The 24090-nt window shown below is 40.8% G+C and overlaps 1 protein-coding gene across 1 annotated transcript in view; it reads right to left on the bottom strand.

Annotated features, from left to right (window-relative positions):
• LOC108792007 (solute carrier family 22 member 15-like) overlaps positions 1-24090 on the bottom strand; it is a 217932-nt gene that overhangs the window by 152574 nt on the left and 41268 nt on the right. The window contains exons 2-5 of the mRNA XM_018562674.1: positions 20693-20836; positions 10655-10787; positions 9730-9894; positions 673-802 (exon numbers count right to left, since the gene is read on the bottom strand). Coding sequence (XP_018418176.1) covers positions 673-802; positions 9730-9894; positions 10655-10787; positions 20693-20836 — 572 coding nt within the window. The remainder of the gene's footprint in view (positions 1-672; positions 803-9729; positions 9895-10654; positions 10788-20692; positions 20837-24090) is intronic.

Here is a 24090-nt window from a genome sequence, read left to right as displayed (position 1 = left end):
GCTGTCTCGCCTCACTCATCCTCCTGGCTGTCTCGCCTCACTCATCCTCCTGGCTGTCTCGCCTCACTCATCCTCCTGGCTGTCTCGCCTCACTCATCCTCCTGGCTGTCTCGCCTCACTCATCCTCCTGGCTGTCTCTCCTGGCCATCATGCTTGATCAATATTCGATTATACTAACTCAGTGGGTTTTCTTCTGAAACAAATCAAAGTCTTACTCAACCTGTACTGTATTGCCCAACAAGTGCTGCGCCATGAATAAATGATTGTCTATTGCTCTCATACCTCCACAATAGCCGAATACCTGTGTGTCTTGGCCTGTCCTCCCGTGGTGCTAGTGCGGCCAAAATGTGTTGGATGCAGCAGGCGGGGAGGTGCAGGACGCTTCTCCCTGCATCCAAGACATTCGGCCGCACTAGCACCAGGGGAGAGAGCTTGGGACAGGGAGCCGACTTGCAATCGACCTAAAGTATTGCTACGATAAACTATTAGAGCAATATTTTGATTTAAAGGAATTTGTGTTCTTGTGTAGCAAAATTGGCAACAGTGATCCTTGAAGGTTTTCTTCCTCTGTACCAAAACTGTCATAGCTGTCAGATGTTGAACTTGATAGACATTATTTGTATCAACCCTATTAAACAATGTAAAATAAAAGCATGTAACAATGTAACTTACAAAGAAAGAAGAAAAAAGAAAACACCGGGCGTGTTGGCCACAAATGCAAGTCGTCTCCAGTCTCGAATGTAATAACCCAACAAGGCATATATCGCTATGCCAATAGCAAAAGTGAGATTTGTTAGGGAACCTAAAAAAGAGAAATATAACTGTGAAACATTTTTATAAAGAATATATATAAGAATGCGTTAAAGGCCATTAATTCACATTTAAGACACAAATTTTAATTTTCCTAAACTTAAAGTCTTCAACCTCAAACCTAAAATGATGCGATTGGAACTACAACCATTTTTCTTTCTACTTTTGGACACCGCAGGGAAGGGTCACAATTATTATTATCCCCAAAGGGAACATTCACCCTTGCCACAATAACAGGTGACAGTTGTCAAGGAGATACAAAGTAAACAGAAATCTAAATTTTGACATTTATCACCAAAACAAGGTATTTGTAGAAATCTCCCAATGAGTATCCTTGTTTCGGTTATAACAATCAAAGGTGGGACTTTCCCCTAATTTCTAGAGATTGTCCTATTTCCTGTCTTGTCTATGGTAAAGGACATGAAACAAAATCTTCCCAAAGAAAATACAGATAAAAAAAACATTTGAGGAGGTTCTAACTCTTTCCCACTCTAGCCAATCCAAAAAAAAAAAGAGTTTTGGTTAAAGTTATGATGATATACAGAATTTCAATGAACAATTCAGACTGTTGGGTTTGCAAAATGCAGACGTATATAGTGTTATATAGAACAGGTGATGCAATCACTTATGTGGTGGAATAATAACAAAAAGACACTCTCAGAAGATCACCAAGGGTTAGCAATATTGCTATATTATCAGTGTCTGTTTCACAAGTGCTTACACACAGTCATCAGCTGGCTCATATGCACAAAGACTTTGCAGTCTATGGGCAGAAGTAAGCCACTCTAGGATAAGAATACATGCAGCCTGTTCATTCTTAGTTTACCTATTGCTTAGAGTACTTCAGCACACAAACATACTTTCTAAATAAAAAAGCTAGTAAATATATTAGTTTCCCACAGAATTATCAAATAAACATCCTAAGCTGAAAGTGAGTACTCAGTTTGCTGCAAACTCTTCAGCACGTATTCCATGCAGCATTGCAGAACATGATGAAGACTTTCTTGATTAGGAAACAAAATATATTTGTGTGTTTGGAATGCTGGCTGAAGTTATGTTAGACTGTACTCCTTCATACGATGGAGTGATCTTTTTATAAAAACAGTGTTAATGACATATAATGTCTTGATTAGCTTACATCATTTTTTAATTAGCTGTTTCAGAGGATTTTCTAATTCCACTCAACATAATGAAAGATTACATACATCATCATCACTCTATGTCTAACCCTACAGAATAAAACTTTTCCATAAATATTTAAAACCATCTATAACTATTTAAAACACCAGACATTGAGGAATAAATTTCGCCTTTTTTAAATATTACTTGTTTAAAACGTTTTCATATTTATATTCCCTACATTTCTCCCTCATCCTTGTATATTGCAAATATTCCATCACTCTTTCCATCCCCTATTATTTATCTTCCTTTTTCATGTCTTCTATTGTCCCGTTTTTGGTGTGTGATCATTTAAAGCTCATCTCCAGGGGGGGGGGGGGAAGAACTCCCCTTGCACTGTTGAGGTAATGTCTATGGAACCTGTGTAAATTACTTTTAGCTACCTGATCCCTGCTCCCTCAGTTTCCAGGACTGGACCTGCAGCCTCTTCCCACCTTAACTGCAGTGCTCAGAGGCTTGCTGACATCATTCCATACAATGAAGGGCCCATATCCCTGTATTGCACACAAGGACACCAAGGGACTGTCCACAAGCGGGGGGAAAAGGAGAGACGGAGAGAGTACTGGGGCAAATGAGATCAGGTAAGTGAAAGTCCTTTACAAAGGTGCTCTAGACATTAATGATATTAACAGGTGCTCTGGACTGAGAATCAAAATTTGAAATATTTGGTTGTAGCAGGAGGCAGTTTGTTCGCCAAAGGGCTGAATTTCTCCCAATGGATTTGGAGATTTGGTCAGGATCAATGGTGTCCTCATTGCTGAGAAATAAAAGCGGATACTTATCCATCATGCCATACCATCAGGGAGGTGTGTGATTGGCCCCAAATTTATTCTGCAGGAAGACAACGACCCCAAACATACAGCAAATGTCATTAAGAACTATCTTCTGCTAAAGAAGAACAAGGAGTCATGGAAGTGATAGTTTGGCTCCCACAGACCCCTGATCTCAACACCATGGAGTCTGTCTGGGATTACATGAAGAGACAGAAGGATTTGAAGCAGCCTAGATCCACAGAAGATTTGTGCTTAGTTCTTCAATATGTTTGGAACAACCGACCTGCCGAGTTCCTTCAACAACTGTGTGCAAGTGTACCTAGAAGAATTGATGCTGTATTGAAGGTAAAGGGTGGACACACCAAATATTGATTTAATCTGGATTTCTCTTCTGTTCATTTACTTTCCATTTGTTAATTGATAAAAATAAACTATTAACACTTATTTCTAAAAGCATTCTTACTTTACAGCATATTTCCACACCTGCCTAAAATTTTTGCACAGTACTGTATGGCAACTGGTTGTACAAACAAAACAAAACAGGTTATCTAAAGCAAACACACATTACACCAACACATCACGGCCAACTGCCTTTTGTTTGACAAAGTGGTAAGCTAAAGAGGATGGGCAGAAAAAAGCAAAACCACGAGGAGGTATGCAAACTGCTGGTGGGAAAGGGAGGGCAGAGCATGAGAAGAAAGTGTATAAAATAACCTTTTTGTGTTAAAATTGATTTTTTTTTAAACTTTTAAGACTTGGCTAAGAGCAAAACACCTCAACATGCCTGAAATGAACATTTTTAGAATGAAGATCCACTAATTTAAAAATGTACCATCTCCATCTTCTTACCTGATTATTTCCAAAACTCTTTTTTTTTTAACAGAACTTTGGGAAACTTAGCTGTAACTTTCTGACCATACAACATAAATAAAAGCTCGCTGTTCAAACATTAATTCACAATTATTTGTCAGAACATCCGATCTTTGTGTCAACTAATTTAGTTTGAAAGCCCTTAAACACCTTGTGCCCTGTGTAAAAGTAATTTACACAGGTTCCATAGACACTAAACTCAGGAGTTGAATCTTAAAAATGCAGGAAAAATTACTTAACTAGTAAGGAAATGTATCTAATTTGTGCATCATTCGGCTGTTAGGGCTGCAACAACTAATCGGTTAAATCGATTATAAAATCGATAATGAGAATCAGTGGCAACGATTCTTGTCATTGATTAGTTGCTTTTCGATTAGTTGCCGCCTCTCTGCTCCTCTGTTCTCCTCTCCGCAGGTGCTGACTGCAGCTGTCTGTGTCCCTTTCAATCCCCGCTGCTCTTCCCGCCTGTATCCGAAGAGGCAGCGGGGATACAGACCACTACAGTCGGAACCAGCGGGGAGGAGAGACCTATTGGATATTTTAAAATGCAATAACCAATAGAAGGCTGGCTATTACACCTGCCCACTGTCAACCAGCAGAGGAGGACCTGATAGAGAACTTTCTCTTTCAGGTACCTCCTCTGCTGATTGACAACAGGCATTGGGTGGGTACAATAGCCAGCCTGCTATTGCAATATGAAAATATGCAATAGCAGGCTGGGTATGCCTCTCAGAAATAAAGTTGAAAAAGGGTTTAAAAAACTAAAGTTAAATAAACTAAAATTTTAAATAAACTAAAATTAAAAAGGACTAAACATTTTTTTTTAAAGTTAAATAAAAAATGCAAAAACAAATAAAAGTTTAAAAAAAATATAACATTTTTTTGGGGGTGTGTTATTTTAACCACTTAAAAGACCAGGGTGCTAAACCACCTTCCTGTCCAGGCCATTTTTCAAAAGTAATTTTGTGTTTTCGGCCTGACAAATTTTGCTGCAACTGTACCTCCCGTCCACAGTGTGATCGCCCGCACTGGAACGCGCGGTACTGCAATGCCCTGCACTCCAGTGCAATGTGATTTCAAAAAAATGCGCATACCGTTTTATTCTGAAGTAAACTTTATGTCTGTAACGCTGCATTTGTGTACTTTATTTTAAATAAATTATGGTATTATTTTATCTGATTAGTCGGCTAACCAATCGATTATGAAAATAATCGTTAGCTGCAGCCCTATTGGCTGTAGATCCTCAAATCATCTCTGAATTCATGCTGACACTGCCCTTCATTCTGGAGGGTGGCTACATTTGTTCTCCATTGTCCCTGTGTGTGTTGTAAAGTAGTCACCGCTCCAAGCTCATGCCTAAAATGGATCAATCTCATGTTTGGTTTACTAATTTGTTTTGAGATTGTACTTCATCACTGGAGCGAGCTTGGAGAGCTGGCTACTTTACAACACACAGGGACCATGGGGAACAAAAGTAGGCACCCTTCAGAAGGAAGGACAGTGTCAGCACCAATTTCCCCTTGCACTGTTGAGGTAATGTCTATGGAACCTGTGTAAATTACTTTTAGCTACCTGATCCCTGCTCCCTCAGTTTCCAGGACTGGACCTGCAGCCTCTTCCCACCTTAACTGCAGTGCTCAGAGGCTTGCTGACATCATTCCATACAATGAAGGGCCCATATCCCTGTATTGCACACAAGGACACCAAGGGACTGTCCACAAGCGGGGGGAAAAGGAGAGACGGAGAGAGTACTGGGGCAAATGAGATCAGGTAAGTGAAAGTCCTTTACAAAGGTGCTCTAGACATTAATGATATTAACAGGTGCTCTGGACTGAGAATCAAAATTTGAAATATTTGGTTGTAGCAGGAGGCAGTTTGTTCGCCAAAGGGCTGAATTTCTCCCAATGGATTTGGAGATTTGGTCAGGATCAATGGTGTCCTCATTGCTGAGAAATAAAAGCGGATACTTATCCATCATGCCATACCATCAGGGAGGTGTGTGATTGGCCCCAAATTTATTCTGCAGGAAGACAACGACCCCAAACATACAGCAAATGTCATTAAGAACTATCTTCTGCTAAAGAAGAACAAGGAGTCATGGAAGTGATAGTTTGGCTCCCACAGACCCCTGATCTCAACACCATGGAGTCTGTCTGGGATTACATGAAGAGACAGAAGGATTTGAAGCAGCCTAGATCCACAGAAGATTTGTGCTTAGTTCTTCAATATGTTTGGAACAACCGACCTGCCGAGTTCCTTCAACAACTGTGTGCAAGTGTACCTAGAAGAATTGATGCTGTATTGAAGGTAAAGGGTGGACACACCAAATATTGATTTAATCTGGATTTCTCTTCTGTTCATTTACTTTCCATTTGTTAATTGATAAAAATAAACTATTAACACTTATTTCTAAAAGCATTCTTACTTTACAGCATATTTCCACACCTGCCTAAAATTTTTGCACAGTACTGTATGGCAACTGGTTGTACAAACAAAACAAAACAGGTTATCTAAAGCAAACACACATTACACCAACACATCACGGCCAACTGCCTTTTGTTTGACAAAGTGGTAAGCTAAAGAGGATGGGCAGAAAAAAGCAAAACCACGAGGAGGTATGCAAACTGCTGGTGGGAAAGGGAGGGCAGAGCATGAGAAGAAAGTGTATAAAATAACCTTTTTGTGTTAAAATTGATTTTTTTTTAAACTTTTAAGACTTGGCTAAGAGCAAAACACCTCAACATGCCTGAAATGAACATTTTTAGAATGAAGATCCACTAATTTAAAAATGTACCATCTCCATCTTCTTACCTGATTATTTCCAAAACTCTTTTTTTTTTAACAGAACTTTGGGAAACTTAGCTGTAACTTTCTGACCATACAACATAAATAAAAGCTCGCTGTTCAAACATTAATTCACAATTATTTGTCAGAACATCCGATCTTTGTGTCAACTAATTTAGTTTGAAAGCCCTTAAACACCTTGTGCCCTGTGTAAAAGTAATTTACACAGGTTCCATAGACACTAAACTCAGGAGTTGAATCTTAAAAATGCAGGAAAAATTACTTAACTAGTAAGGAAATGTATCTAATTTGTGCATCATTCGGCTGTTAGGGCTGCAACAACTAATCGGTTAAATCGATTATAAAATCGATAATGAGAATCAGTGGCAACGATTCTTGTCATTGATTAGTTGCTTTTCGATTAGTTGCCGCCTCTCTGCTCCTCTGTTCTCCTCTCCGCAGGTGCTGACTGCAGCTGTCTGTGTCCCTTTCAATCCCCGCTGCTCTTCCCGCCTGTATCCGAAGAGGCAGCGGGGATACAGACCACTACAGTCGGAACCAGCGGGGAGGAGAGACCTATTGGATATTTTAAAATGCAATAACCAATAGAAGGCTGGCTATTACACCTGCCCACTGTCAACCAGCAGAGGAGGACCTGATAGAGAACTTTCTCTTTCAGGTACCTCCTCTGCTGATTGACAACAGGCATTGGGTGGGTACAATAGCCAGCCTGCTATTGCAATATGAAAATATGCAATAGCAGGCTGGGTATGCCTCTCAGAAATAAAGTTGAAAAAGGGTTTAAAAAACTAAAGTTAAATAAACTAAAATTTTAAATAAACTAAAATTAAAAAGGACTAAACATTTTTTTTTAAAGTTAAATAAAAAATGCAAAAACAAATAAAAGTTTAAAAAAAATATAACATTTTTTTGGGGGTGTGTTATTTTAACCACTTAAAAGACCAGGGTGCTAAACCACCTTCCTGTCCAGGCCATTTTTCAAAAGTAATTTTGTGTTTTCGGCCTGACAAATTTTGCTGCAACTGTACCTCCCGTCCACAGTGTGATCGCCCGCACTGGAACGCGCGGTACTGCAATGCCCTGCACTCCAGTGCAATGTGATTTCAAAAAAATGCGCATACCGTTTTATTCTGAAGTAAACTTTATGTCTGTAACGCTGCATTTGTGTACTTTATTTTAAATAAATTATGGTATTATTTTATCTGATTAGTCGGCTAACCAATCGATTATGAAAATAATCGTTAGCTGCAGCCCTATTGGCTGTAGATCCTCAAATCATCTCTGAATTCATGCTGACACTGCCCTTCATTCTGGAGGGTGGCTACATTTGTTCTCCATTGTCCCTGTGTGTGTTGTAAAGTAGTCACCGCTCCAAGCTCATGCCTAAAATGGATCAATCTCATGTTTGGTTTACTAATTTGTTTTGAGATTGTACTTCATCACTGGAGCGAGCTTGGAGAGCTGGCTACTTTACAACACACAGGGACCATGGGGAACAAAAGTAGGCACCCTTCAGAAGGAAGGACAGTGTCAGCACCAATTCAGAGATGATTTGAGGATCTACAGATGAGTGATACTCAAATGAGATACATTTTTGTTAATACCGTATATACTCGAGTATAAGCCGTCCCGAATATAAGCCGAGGTACCTAATTTGACCAAAAAAAACTGGGAAAAAGTATTGACCCGAATATAAGCCGAGGGTGGGAAATGAGGCAGCTACTGGTAGATAGATACCAATAAAATGACATTAATATTTATTTAAAAGAAAAATAACCTAGCTCTGTAAGTGGAAAAGGGGGTACAGGGCTACATATCATGTACTACGGATCATTTAACCCATTCATATTAGCAGAGGATAATTGTAAATCTATTGTTCAGTGCATTCTATATGTAGTATATAGTACATGTACATATAGAGTGCCTGCAACAATACATTTACAATGATCCTCTGCTAACATGAATGGGTTAAATGATCCATAGTACAGGGCTACATACAGATCATTTAATACATTCATGTTAGTATAATTGTAAATGTATTGTCTGCACTGTATTAGCAGTATATACTCTATATAGAGTATATACTGCTAATACAGTGCAGACAATACATATATAATTGCTTAATTAATCTCTCTCTCTACCCCCCCCCCCCCTCCCTCCCCTCACTCACTGTGTGCCGGTGATCGGATCATCACATCACGGAGAGAGCAGGGACGAGTCAGCGGCGCGCTGGTCCAGTGGGAGGAGCTCCAGGTGGGGTCCTAATTTAGCTGGCTCAGAGGTGCCTGCCCGCTAAATTACAACCCCACCTGGAGCTCCTCTCGCCTGATCAGCGCGCCGCTGACTCATCCCTGCTCCCCTGCTGTACTGGCGCTGCGGGGTTTTTTTTTTCTTCTTACTTACCTCGCCGAGCGTCGCTGCTGCTCCGGTGGGCGGCGCTCCGAGCGGGGTCATCTGGCAGTCTCCGGCCACCTAAATTAGGACCGGGAGACTGCCAGATGACCCCGCTCGGAGCGCCGCACACCGGAGCAGCAGTGACACGACGCTCGGCGAGGTAAGTAAGAAGACGCGCTGGCGCTGACTCGAGTATAAGCCGAGGGGGGCACTTTTCACCCAAAAAAATGGGCTGAAAATCTCGGCTTATACTCGAGTATATACGTAGTTAAAAGGTATTTGAAGGCATCTTTAAGATTCAACGCCTGAGTTTAGTGTCACTTTAAAAAAATATATAATATGAATCCGAACCTGCGACTTGAATGGAATTCCAGATTTATTAAACAGGTTTCTTTTGTGCCTATCACATGCAAATTACAGTATGTGCAATTTTTCCCAAACAAAAATCACATTTTACTGTATGTTTTTTCAATTTCCCTATTCACTGCAGTCAAACTTCAATTAGACCCAACTAACCATAAGTAATTCAAACAAATATTCTAATATTCTGAAAACAAAACATTTTGAACAAAATTCTACTGTTTGTATGGCCAGCTTAACAGCTAAATCTGGTCATATTCTTTACAATCTGACTGCAAAGACTGTACAATCTCCTTTAGAGTTTCCAAAACTATGTAATGTGTGATTGAATTTGTATCCAGACCCTTGCACCACATTGCTGTTGGCCGACATTAGGGACATCATATAAACAGATTGTAATGTGTGATTCAATTTGCATTGAATCTTGCAGACCCTTGCACCACATAGCTGTTGGCTATGTATTGTATAAACAGATTGGAATATGCATGGCCACCTTTATTTACTACCATTCCATGCCCATGACTCTTCATGAACTTACCAGTTAATGCCCAGTATGATTTTCCCACATACTCTTGTGTTAATACAAAAGAGACCAAGGCCATTCCACCATTCATTATCCCAACAAATAATCGTGATATGGCAAAAAGGCCATAGCTTGGAGCCAAAGCCGTTAGGTAACCAAAGATGACATCAAATAACAGCCCTGTGAACATAAGAAATGATGGCTGCATAAATGATTGCATGGGCTAAATCATTCTTAAAGTACTATACAAAGTTTGGTATTGCATATACTGTACATCATTTTCTGATGAAAGAAAGTTATCAATATCTACACACATCTATTCATCTGTAAAATGAAACAAATAGAAGGTGTTATCCCAATTTGGCTGCAAAAGTGGAAATATGTGTGAGCATCTTGTTGCTGTGCTGTATTGGATTTTCGCTTTTAACCAATAATGAGGAATTGTAATTCTACGCCAGAACTTTCACTTGCTTACATGGTTCTCGGTGGGCAAAACGCGAGGCTTGCAGTTGAGATTGACATCCCAGGCTGCAGCGGAAGAGCTAAACTTTATAGATTTATGTTTGTGAAGATGTTAATTTCACAGGGATAGCACTTCGAGGTGGAATTGTCATAGTTTCTTGTGCAAGCCTTGTTATTTCCTGAATAATGTTATCATCTGAAGGGCTATTTTATTACCACCTCAGCTGGCTATTTTTCTTGTTCTCCTTAATAGACATCCTCCCAAACCTGTAGTTATCGCTAGCATGAAGCTAGTGTTATTTTAGGCAGTGAGAATATGTGTAATAAGCTTTGCGAGTTTATTTTACAGCCGAAAATCTGAATCTACCAGCACAGAAAACTGCTAAACAGAAAAAAAGTATAACACTCATATATACAGGACTATTCTACAGAAGATGCATTTTGAAACAACAACAAAGAACGTTAATTGGCCCCTTACCTATTAAATATACCGGCCTTCTTCCCAGTTTATCAGATAAAGGTCCAAACACGATATTCCCAATGAGCAGACCAGCAAATAGTAATGAAGATGCCAAGTTAACCTTGTAGGCTTGATGGTTAATTAAGTTCCACTGTGGAATAAAAATATTAGCATTAATAATATGAGATTTCTCACAAGGTACAAACACTTTGGTGCTATTATACATACATTACAAGTGGGAAAGTCCCGATACCAATACAAGTATCGGTATCGGGGCCAATACCAGGCATTTTCACATGTACTTGTACTCGTGAAAATTCCCTGATTCTTAAGGCCAATAACAGCCCTTTAAATCTTCAAAATTGAAGCAGCCGTCCGAGTTCCGGGCTTGTTGAGACCTCGGCAGCCTACTGGGGACCTGCACGTAGCTGTCCATGGCAGTGCCTGTCCGGTTGTATATGCCCTCCTCCTCCTTCCCGGCGCAGGCACAGCCATGGACAGCCCCACACAACACAGTACAGCCCCGGACATCGGCACACTCCACAGCATAAGAACTGCATCGCAGAGATAGACATGTCGCCCGGTACAGATCATCACGCAGCCTGGTGAGACTAATTCTGGTGTGGGGGCATGGGCTTGTATTCTGGTGTGGGGGCATGGGCTTGCATTCTGGTCTGGGGACATGGGCTTGCATTCTGGTCTGGGGACATGGGCTTGCATTCTGGTCTGGGGACATGGACTTGCATTCTGGTCTGGGGACATGGACTTGCATTCTGGTCTGGGGACATGGACTTGCATTCTGGTCTGGGGACATGTATTCATTTCTGGTGACATATTTATTTAGCCCTGGTGAGAAACTGCCCTAAAATCGTCTGTGTTGTTTAAAAAAAAAAAAAGTCACGTGTCCCATTAAGAAAAAGTATCAGTAATTGGTTTCGGCGAGTACCTGAGGGCAAGTACTTGTACTTGGTCTTAAAAAAGTGGCATTGGGACACCCCTAATTACAAGCACTCCAGGTGCAGTCAATGCAGCCTTTAACCCTTTTCCTCCCATGGAGTTTTCACACGTTATAATCCACATTTAGGCCTGTGAATTAAAACCCCCAAGAGTTATATTTTTCCTGAAAGCATGGACCCTGTAGAATAAAATGGTGGCAGTTGGCATTTTTTTTACTCTTTATTAAACCCAAGATTTCAGTTAAAAAAAAGTAATATTTTCATACGGAGGTGCACCCGACGCGTTTTCACATTAGTATGCACAAATTTGCAGGTGCGGGGACTTTAACATATTTTTGGTAGTTTTAAATGGATTTTATTTAACTTTATTTATTTTTTTTACCTTTTTTTACCTATCTTCACTGCTTTCAAGCTCCCTAAGCATAGCAGTGGTGACAGCTTTTCTGAAGTGGAAAGGTGGCACTAGGGGTCTAATAGACCCCTAATGTCACCTTAAAGAGAACCTATGTAAGCGTGGATCGCACTTGAATAGTTTCTTCCCAGCTAAGCCGGGGGATGACAGCTGAGAAGCCGGAAGTGATGCAATCAGCGTCAGTTCAGGCTCCATTCAGCAGGGAGGAGATTGGCAAATGGATATTCACTGACCTCTCTCCCCGCATACACCCATGATGTCGGTCCCAAGCCCAAATGGAAGGGCAGTGGAGCCCAGGAAGCAAGGTAGGGGTGTAGGGTGGGGGGACCCTGTTCACTGGAAGCGATCTGGCAGCAGCTCAGCCACCAGTGTAAAGCCGACAGTAGGTTTACAGGGGCCTGTAGCCAGCACCGTAAGGGAAAGTGTTAAACTACTAAAAACAAAATTATAAATAAAGCTAAACTCTAGACAGATACAAAAAAAGATACAAATGAATGCAGCTCTATATTCAATAACACATTAACTGTAGGGGTAAAAGTAGGGGTGGGGAGAAGACCTGTAAAGCAAATGGGAAACTGCAGCCGAGAAAGATATGGTCCCCTCCCTTGCCAGACAGGGATGTGATGTTTGGCAGAGCTGTGTAAATCTCAGGACTCGATGGACAGAAGTCCACATTTTTTTTGACAGGTAAAACAGCTCCCTTATATCTATTTCATCTGTGTGTTTAGTCATTTGTTTGGAATTCAGTTGAACATCAGCTGCTTTCTAGGGTGTCCATATTTTAACCTCCATTTAATGCCCTTTGCTTAGACTTGTATTTGCGCTGCTTACTTCCAACTCCAGCAGAATATATATCTCATGTTTTTAGTGCCATCTGTTTACCCATTGTGGACATTTTCTTCACTTCCTGCCCAGACTTGGTGGTCACAGAGACAGGATGTGAGAGGACCTTTTTTTCTTTAGGAATCAGAAAGCAAGAAAAACCTTTTCTAACAGAGCGCGGAAGGGAAAGAACCTCTGTTAGGTTAATCTTCCATCTGTGCTCTCAATGTTGAGACATCGCTTCAGATTCTGTCCCATTGAAAACAAGATTTGGCTGGAGCTACACATAATGTGTATGTAAACACTAACAATGCACTTCTCGTGTTTCCTGAAAGTAAGACCTACCCCGAAAGTAAGACCTAGCACTATTTTTCAAGATTCCTGTAATATAAGACCTCCCCCGAAAATAAGACCTAGTTTGGTGGTAGCATGTACTTTACTGCACTGTCCGATGTCCCCACTGCTGACCCGCTGGTATCGCTGTCCCTGATGGAAAAGGAAGCCGGCGCTGTAGAAAGCAAGCAGAAAGCGGCGGTGGAGGGAGCAGAGCCGCATTAGCCGCTACTTCGTCTATAGCGCCGGTTACTGTGACAGGCAGATACCAGATGCACTCCGCCTGTGAAAGAGTGGAATTTGCTTTACTGACCAGTAGGAAAAGAAATAGAGCAACAGTAATATTCTCATTCTTACCATACCATTGTCAGTAAATAAAACAGTGGGCATTCTGAAGTGAAAAAAAATAAAAAAAATATAAGACATCCCCTGAAAATAAGACCTAGTGTGTTTTTTGGGGGCAAAAAAATATATGGACAGGGTCTTATTTTTGGGGAAACACGGTATTTGCTCTCTTTTGGTCTTCTAAATTTACTATTGTAAGTTTGTTTATTATATCTGTTCAATAAGTACAAAAAAATCCCTTTGATTTTGCAAGAAGTCCCAGGAGCTGATAACTTCCTGTGCTCTCTCTCTGTGCACTAGGAGGGGTTATGGAGATGACGAGGGGGAAGAGATGAGGAGAGGTCTGTGTTCTTTGTAATGTCTCAGAAATGAAGCAGGCAGGGTTGACACCACATTCTTTGGAATTCAGAGCCAAGAACATACTGTAATACCATGTAAAAAGGTAACACACTTTATTACTAATGCATTGGTTATTTTTGGATTTGCAGCATGTGTGAAAGGGATAGTTTAAAGAGATAGAACATGGGGAAATGTGCATGTATGGCAGAAATGAACAAAATGTGTTTGTTTTTTGCTTTGACGTGCACTGTAAAAGGGGACAGTAAAGTATACTGTATTCTCAGAGAGTATGGATTTTGAGTTATTACAGCAGTATTCACCTAAAAGTACACTGTATGGGCAATGGTTTGTGAATATCTGACATCACACCTGTTGCTTGTTGCATATCCCATTCCAAAATCATGGGTAATAATATGCCGTTCATTCAGCCAAAAGAGCATTTGTGAAGTCAGATACTGTTTTGGATAAGAAGACTCCCCAAACCGTGTTTCAATTCATCCCATCATCCCGAGGGGGTTTAATAGTACTGAGGTCAGGCCACTCGTGTTCCTCTACAACAAACTTGTCAAACTATGTCTGTATTGGTCTGTCTTTGTACACCGAGGCATGGTCATGCTGGAACAGAAAAGGGTCTTGACCAAACCGATGCCATAAACATGTAAGCTCACAGATTGTCTAAACCGGTCTATGTATGCTATCCAGTGTACCCTTTACTGGACACACCTTAACTCAATGATTTGAAGGGGTGTGCACATACATTTGATAACACAAGTATGCACATATTTTTGTCCATTTTGAATAATTTTAGATTGACTTTCACGTTTTGACATGTATGCAATTCCACATTTTTGATATTGTATTAAATACAAAGAACTGTAGATTCACCTTTAGAAGACACAAGCACTTAATCTGCAATCACTCTGCGTGTAAACAACTATAGACTAAGGACAGTGATCTATTCCTAACCGGCATACTGACGCTTTCCAATGCAGCTGCTGTCAACCAACCATCAAGTTCTCAATCAGGTCTAACTGCTGTCAAAAAAACAAGAAAAAAAAAAAAAAAACAGCAAAGAAACTATTTCTTCCAGTGCTGTCTGCCATCATTTCAGGGGGGTGCTCTTTCAGACTGCACCTCCCTGAAATGAGAAGGGCACCTCCCTTAAATTGATTTTTTCAGGTTGGGATCCCTGCAAACAGTTGCCATTCTTTCCAATGCTATCATAAGAAAAATAATAAAAATCAGTTGGCATTCCATTGTAACTAATTTTGAAAACTGATTTCAGTAATAAACACAGAAATCAAAACCACATGGGTGTTCATTAACAACTAGGGAGATGAGAAAGAACGTATTTAACACCTGAGTGCACTAGTCCCAATAATATGGATCTATGTGGAGCAGAAACACAGCAGCCAAAAAAAATGGCTCATGCCTTTTTTAAAAGGATTATGTAGTTTATCTGAAGATTTATACACTCCTCTTGAACATCGACAATAAAAGGATAATTAAATAAGATAATAATATAATTATAGTGAAGCATAATGCACACTCTCATGTTATCGCTCCCTGTGGCCGAGCTCCACTGCAGCGCTTACATTTGGTGGGCAGACGGCTCAATCACAGAAGCGTCTATACTGCTTTCATTCATAGTATTTCACCAGATAAAATACCCTAATGGACATTTCCATCTCTTAATAACAAACTGTAACTCAAAACTGGAGAAGTGTTTGAATGACTTTTATAGCTGCAGAATAGGATGCAAGAAAGATAATGGATAGATAGAAGGCTACTGACAGTAATAGAAATTATGCTCTGAAGTGTCTGGCATGTTGTGATTGTATGGAACCACTCTGGAATCCCACATTAAGCCTCCATTCACATGTAGAGTTTGCATTTCCCGTGCGGTTTTCCGTAGGAGAGACCGCACAACACGAAACCGCTAAAGTCTTTTAAACTGCACAGATTCCACTCATTTGCAGCTTTTACTATAGCTGCGAACGTACGGAGTCCGCACCTACAATCGTGCTTGGAATATTTTGCGGTCATGTGGTTTTGTACCGCACAGTCCCCGCAATAGTCTGAACAATGCACATTAAAATGCATTGTTTATGTTTAGGGCGCTCAACCATATTCGTAGGTCCGAATACGTGCAGACAACCGCTCCTGTGTGAATGGAGCCTAATAACACAACGCAAGCAGCATTGTTGTATAATAACCCAAACCATCCAATTACTGTGATCCTCTGACATCACACCAATACCGTTTTGTCAGTATCGAGTATGAGTACCAATAGTTTGTCTTTGGTACTCGCCGATACTGAAAACCGATACAGGCATCCATGGGCCCAGATAATCAGGAAGCCTCCTGATTGTCTGGAAAGCCCATGTTCTATCGAAAGAATACCAGCTTTACTTCCCTCGTGACACTGCGAGGCAGCCTGGCTTCCTGACCAATCAGGAAGCCGGGCAGCGGGTCATGACGTGCCGCCCTGCTTCCTGATAGGTCAGGAAGCCAGGCTGCCTAGCAACAAGTGAAGCTGGCTTCCTATCAAATCAGTAAGCCGGGAGGAGGGTCATAACCTGCTCCTGGCTTCCTGATTGGCCAGGAAGCCTGCTTCATGCTCCCATCGTGGCATTGCCGGTCAGAGGGAGATCTCCCTCTGACCGAAAGTTCCAGTATTGGGGGGCAAGTATCAGAGCATTTGGACGAGTATGGGTACTCAACCAAATACATGGCATCGACACCAATACTTGTATCGGTGCATCCCTATCTAAAGCATTTGCAGGCAGCCTCCATCGTGGGCACTGTGTGCAGATAGTTTAGACCTTGACTTGTTATACAAGCCTAAGCATGTCCCACCATTTATCCATCCAATACTAGAATCTTAGTGAACATTAGGCAATCTGGTTTTAGACTGTATAATGGCAAGGAGCAGTCAGACAAGTCAAGGCATACCCAACAGCAACATAGTGCCCACATGAACATAATTGTACACTGATATATAATTGGAAATTTAGATTTTCAATAGATAAGTGCACTTTACAATTCTTTATACTTTTATGCTCCCCTATCTTTGCCCAGCACATTGAGCATAGGCTGTACAGGCTGCAGAGAACTTTTCACTAAAGCGAATGGAGGCCATGGCACATAAGCACAACTTAGAGGATTTCTGAACATTAGAAATCCTTTTCCTTTAAAACCTCACCAACATGACAAATGATTTAAAAACTATACTAATAAACAAAGCATATACAATCATTTAAAATACTTCAGTGTAAGATATACTGCAAAAGCAACATAAATGTAAAACTGTATCAGCACATGTGATGCGCCTATGACTGTTTTTTCTTGTTAGGAAAGAAAGGTGAACTTACAATTGAACTGTCACTTAGCAAAAGCCTACTTGGCATTTATGGAAGTAATGGATTGTGAGATGTAATATCCGATCTGAACATTTCTAACAAGGCAGAGACAACATGACCTGTAGCATACCACAGGTTGGAGTCATCTAGCTGCAATATCACTTATCTCCACTAAACGTGGCAAATCCAGAGATATTATCCCATGTCACAATATTGCTAGCTTCATTGAAGATGGAAACATTTCAGGTCATTGTTATTTTTTTAATTAGTAGGTGATTTTAACACCTACTTCACGAAAACATTTTAGGTGAATAAACTAAATAAACGCACTAATATATTGCACAATCCAGCAGCGCTACTGTCATATTACAAGGAATATATTTTAAGAGTTAACCAGTGGAGGAGACTGGGTGTACTACAGATCAGTGTTCATTTTGACACCAAAATGTCATGTTAGTCTTAGTCTTTTGACGAAAATTAATTTTTAGTCGCATTTTAGTCATCAGATTAATTTTTATTTTAGTCTAGTTTTAGTCGACGAAAATTAAAGTCGGTTATTATTCCGCTGTTCACCTCTCCCTACTACAGGAAGTGCTCAGGAAATCCAGAGGCCAAATGCACAAGTCTGGGAACTAATTTTCCTTTCGTTCTGAGAATTTTCATTTCGTTTTCGTGGATCAACGGAAATTCTGAGAATATATGTTTCGTGTTCGTCCTGTTAACTGCCCTAGTACTTTGTTTAGTTTTTGTCACGGAAAAACAGCCAAAGGTCGAAAAAAAAAACTAAAATATTTGGTCAGCGAAATTAACACTGCTACAGATGTACCAAAAACGCCATCAAAGTACACAGGATGTCTGTAGTATGTACTGTCCTGAGACGGCAAGTCAATATACTGACCTTATCATTACATCTATAACCATGTTCCAACTCTAAATAATATAAACCAGAATGCATATTAGGTTTAATCATTTTTACTTAATATGTAAATTGTTTGTTGGGAGGACGTGGCCTAAATTGATTCAGACATTATATTAGGTGTGCCTATTTATTAGACAGCTTCATTAAATCACATAAAATGGGACCAAAAACAGATTTAATTAAGGCCTGGTTCACACCTGAGAGTTTTTACGTGCAGATCTAGTCACGCGAAAACGCACAAAAACACACATTTCCATGCAAGGCAATGGCGACCGTTCACACCATAAGATTGCGTTGTATGCAGGAAAAACGCCTGTCGAACAAAAAGATGCAGGAGCTATTTTCAGGTGGATGCTGTGCAGTTTGGTCCTATAGACATCGCTATGCAGGTAGAAACGCACGTTTTAAAAGCAAAAATGCACAAAACTGCAATCGCCTAGGTGTGCACCCAGCCCAAGTCAAACATTTTAAATGTCTTCATGACAGATGCAAAACTCTAAAATATTGGGGAGTGACCGCCGGGCAATCAATGTTTTGATGGAAATAGTAGAGTCACAAGAAAATCATGAACAATAAAAAGGTGCAAGCTAACTGCAATAGACGCAAGGAAAAATAATATAAAACTAACAGTAACTCATTAGCCTCCAGATTCCAGGACTGCAACCTACCTGGAGTGTCCTAAAGAACAAGGTGTAAGGTGGTCAGAGACATTCCTAAATAAACCTGAACCATGACCACCACTGAATACATATCAGGACATGTCACCATGCACATCATGTCAGGGGAGGAAAATGCCTTTCCCTAAGATCTCAGGAGATTACAGATGAGGTTTCCCAGCAATGCTCTGCTGATGTAACTTTCCCAGGATGCAACTAGGGTTGCCACCTGTCCAGGATTCACCCGAACAGTCCAGGTTTTGAATGCTGTGTCCAGGTTTCATGGCAGCAGAAACCCGGATACAAGATGTCAGACAGACCAGGGCAACCAAAATTAAGATAGGGGCTACTGGCCCCCCACTGAAAATAGTCTTAACTGTAATATTTACAATGTGTGGCACTATTTACATACTTTATAAATAAGCCATGACTCATTCTCCCCAAAAAATGTTGCCGTGTCGCTAGAATGTTCGGGTTTCGCTTGAAGAAAAGGTGGCAACCCTAGATGCAACACTTTGGCGCATTACATAATTTGTGCCTGAACTGGACAAGGAAGTAGATGAACTCTATATGTAAGTAAATGAAAAACAAGTTTAACTAATGAATGTAAGACGAATTTAAATCAGCATGCATAGCTGTATGCTGATGTGATTTTTAGTGAAAGGGGGTAAAGGTCCACTTTAACTGCTAATAATTGTGCACAAAGTGTATATTATTATTATTATTCTTCAGGATTTATATAGCACCAACAGTTTGCTCAGCGCTTTACAATATAAGGAAGACATTACAATCACGATACAATTCAAGACAAGATGGTAAGGAGGGCCCTGCCCATGAGGGCTTGCAATCTAAAAGGGAGGGGCAAGTGATACATGAGGAGGTAGCTGTGTGATGTGGGGATAAATTGTTTGAAAATGTGATGGTTGAGTGGTTAGGTGTACTATAGCATTACTTATTGTCTAACACATTCGCACATTTTATAACTGGATTTAATTGGGGGGAAAAAATGGTGAATCCTGAGTGAAATTTCAGAAATTTTCTTTTTTTTAAACTATATATTAATAGACTCTTAAAGCCACACTTTGGGCAAAATTATCATTTGCACACCACACTGGGTGGGTAAATTATCATTAATCAGTTGTGTGTTGGGTGCAGAGGGCTGCTGCACAGTATGCTATCCCCGGCACACAACACCAAGCTTCCGGGCACTGAAGAGAGGAAGACATGCATCCCAAGCTGTACAGTGCTCCGGTCACATCACCTGCCCCTCTTCCCTAACCTCTATTCACAAAATGTCTTGTATTTACACACCTGACAGGCCCGGCGCTACCGCAAGGCAAGTCAGGCGGCCGCCTGAGGGCGCTGCAGGGTGAGGGCGGAAAAAACAGGGCATTTTGACAAGTACTTGTACATATTTAACATACCGCAAGCAGGCCCAGCGCTACAGGGGGGTCGGGGAGGCGGTTCGGGTAGGGGGGAAGGAGGGCGCAAAAATGCACATTGCCTGTGTAGGCAAGAATCCTGGCACCGGCACTGACACCCGATGCAGTGTGTAATTTATCATTTTGTTTGGAATGCGGCGTTAACTAATCTGTGTGAAAAATATTAATGGAACTGTTTCACTTATTGACCTTTACTGAAACAAGCCCTATACGAGAACATATGAGGCTGCAAATAACCAGAGACTATAATGTGGCTGTGGAAAGTGAGGAAAGATTACACAAAACAGAGTTAAGTGTGACATTTTTCTATAGCACTGATCTATGCTTGGTTGAAGAAAAGGTAGACAGTCAGAATATTAGTTGAACAGTACATCTACCTTTGAAAAAATTATAAGGCAAAGACATAATCAATTTAGAAAATTACATTTCTTATCTACTGTACTCCCTAAAGCATTTTGAATGATGCTTACCTCAGATACTATGGAGGTGAAGTTCTCTGCATATCGGACATGCTTGATAAAATCTTCATCGCTGAGGCCTTCTTCCTTATCAATGTGATATTCTGGTACAGCGCCCACAATGACAATCAGCATTGACTGACAAGCCACATACACCTAAGAGCAACAACAAAAGCAGAAAAAAATAAAATGGACAGTTACTTTATTAATAAGTATCATTATAAAGAACATAGTGTATGGCATCTCTCTCTCTCTCTCTCTCTCTCTCTCTCTCTCACCTCTGACCTAAACTCTGTTTGTTTACATCTTCTAGGTGGTTATGTAAGTATCTACCAGACAGACACACCAGACACAACATCTGCTATTGCAATTCTTAAAAAATTAATAAAGCCTAACTCTGGGGAGAAAATAAAACAAACTACCCTTGCAACTGCACTGCAAGAGTTAATGGCTCGTTATTGCCTAGGGGTATATATATATTACTCTTTTTTTTTATCTTATTCCCGTTCCCCTGGAAGACAGCGCTCACCTCTCTCCCCTCCCCTTAGGCTCACAGACTGTCCCTAAGCATCCTCACATTAGACTCAATTACATCATTGGGCTGGCCTCCAACTGTTGGAGTGGAGGGAAGGAGGGAAGAGACTGCAGGCACCAGTCTTGCAACTTGCGGGAGTGCGGATCATGCAAGTGAAAGTGCTTTACAAAAAGTCCCCTAGACAAAAACGAGCACTTACCCTTGCAGTACGGGGGTAGCCCCACTGCAAGGGTAGTTTTTTTGTAAGCTGAAGATAAGTTTAGATTTCTGCTCAGAGCGCCCCACATTAGAGGGATTTTGTGAAGCTGTGTGATCTTTGATAAAAAGATGATGTTTCCAGCGACATATGGAAAGCAGCCAGACTAAAAGAGTTGACTAACAGTTGTTATAAGACAGCCCTATTTAGTTTAAATTCTTAAGCAAACCAAAACCAACAAAATAGTAGTGAGAGGGCATCAGTTTGACATGCCTGGCTTAACCAGAGGCTCTACTTCAACATGCTGCCTGGGTGATGATACATATGGGAGTTGCTGCATATCCAGTTTGTCTGAGTTCCCCCAAGCCCACGTAAAACTGTGATTGACACCCCCCCGGCAGCTACATACCACAAAGACTGCAATGCATTCGAGTGGGGGGTGGGGGGCAGTCACAGTTTTGCATGGGCTTGAGCAAACTAACTGCACATCTCTAGCGATGACCACTCACATTACTTCCCAGCCACAGCTAAAGCCCAGATCTGAAGCTTGGTGTGAGTGTTAGGGCAGATATACAAACCTTTTTGATTCAGCTTAAAACTTTGAAACAGTGTGATGAATTTTAGTAAAGAAGGGCTTAGGTCCACTTTAATAGTCAAAATTGGGACTGAATTTCTATGCCAACATTACTGCATCTCTATTACTATTCTGAAAGCTACTATACAGATCTTGCAGCTATTTCACCGGGAGACTGGACAAGCTGGGCTTTGTTTGCATGATAAGACTACAAACAAGCCAAGAGCAAAGCCCAAATCCCCATTCTTATTATCTTTTATACAGAAAAAAGCTCCATCATATTCTGTAGCACTTCACAGCGGGATAAAAAGTAAAAATGTCTAAATATTTAACAGTACAGGCTATTATAGGTAATAAAAGGATTGAATAGCCCCCTGCATGTTAGAATTTACAATTCAAGTGGACCAATGAGCAATATACCCGGATTGACTAGTCGCTGACGGCCACAATTCGCACGTACAGACCCAGATTTTCGGCTGACAGTCCAGTCTTTAAACACTTTAACAACAGCTGCTCTTGAACATTTAACGAATTCTGCTGTTTTTCTGATACTCGCTCCACGGCTCCGAGGGCCAACAATCATCCCACGTTCAAAGTCAAGCCGTGATTTGTCATAATTGTGGTGATTATGGCTTACAGCTCATGAAAACCCCAAATCCACAATCTCAGAAAATTAGAATATTACATGCAATCAATAAAACACGGATTGTACATAGAAGAATATCAGACCTCTGAAAATTATAAGCATGCATATGTACTCAGTACTTGGTTTGGGCCCCTTTTGCAGCAATTACTGCCTCAATGTGGCATGGCATGGAAGCTATCAGCCTGTGGCACTGCTGAGGTGTTATGGAAGACCAGGATGCTTCAATAACGGCCTGCAGCTCTTCTGCATTGTTCGGTCTCATGTCTCTCATTTTTCTCTTGGCAATGCCCCATAGATTCTCTATGGGGTTCAGGCGAGTTTGCTGGCAAATCAAGCACAGTAATCCCATGGTCATTGAACCAGGTTTTGGTGCTTTTGGCAGTGTGGGCAGGTGCCAAGTCCTGCTGGATATTATATTTATGCTTTAAATCTTGACGAATACAGGTGCAAAAGGTATATGCAATCTAGTTTGACACTACTGATGACATCAGCGCTGGCCATGCAAGAAAAATGTGGTTTATAACCAGCAAAACAATTTCATATACCCTGCTATTCTCATAGCCTAGGTTTTAATTAATCGGTCTTCATTTCTGCTTAATTTTACTTTCCTTGCCTGACCTACCTTGATTGCCTAATTATATCTTATTGTGTGAGAAACACATTCATATTGCTCAATGTACAATTACTTGTGCTAACCTGATGGTACGTCATATTGCTCAATGTACAATTACTTGTGCTAACCTGATGGTACGTCTCTTCTTCTTGTTCTAGAATTATTATTATTATTATTATTAATTGTTTTCAAGTAAGGTTCAAAGTGTATTGAAAATAGTTAACAAGCAAGTAAACCCTCTTTACAGCCCAAGCAGTGTTGCCTCTCATTACAGAAGGTACAGAGGCTCACACCTTAATGATCAAGCTGGTACACCACACACACAAGCAACAAACCAATCTACCAATTGAAATATATTTTTTAATGTTGGGATATCATTTTTAAGACTGACAAGGTCTGCAAGTCATCTATTATCTCGGCTGGGTTTCTCAACAACTCAGGCCCCTTTCACACAGTCTGACCAGGAGGAGATCCGTGCACGTATCCCCTGCTGATTGGAACGGATGTCACCATCTTGCAATGGAGGAAAATTACTGGACCCATGATTATGGTCTACATGAGCTATACCCCTGATCTGCCACAATAAAGTCTACCGAAACAGAACTCTGATCAGTTCATTTTTCCGTACCTGGCTGAAGCTGGGGGTAACCGAATGTAAAAAGACTCCCATCCGTTTAACAGATAAACTAAGGCTGGGCACACACCTTACAACCATCGCAAGACTTCTGTCTTGCGATGGTTGTAAGGTACTTAAAAAAAACGTACGATCTGCCTTTGTTGCATAGGCAGATCGTACTTGCGATGATCGCAAGCCACGCCCCCTGAGGGGCGGGCTTCCGATGACCG

This window comes from Nanorana parkeri, unplaced genomic scaffold, assembly GCF_000935625.1.
Source record: "Nanorana parkeri isolate BGI_ZX_2015 unplaced genomic scaffold, ASM93562v1 scaffold590, whole genome shotgun sequence".
NCBI classification, from domain to species: Eukaryota; Metazoa; Chordata; class Amphibia; order Anura; family Dicroglossidae; genus Nanorana; species Nanorana parkeri.
This window is presented reverse-complemented; position numbering and strand designations above follow the sequence as displayed.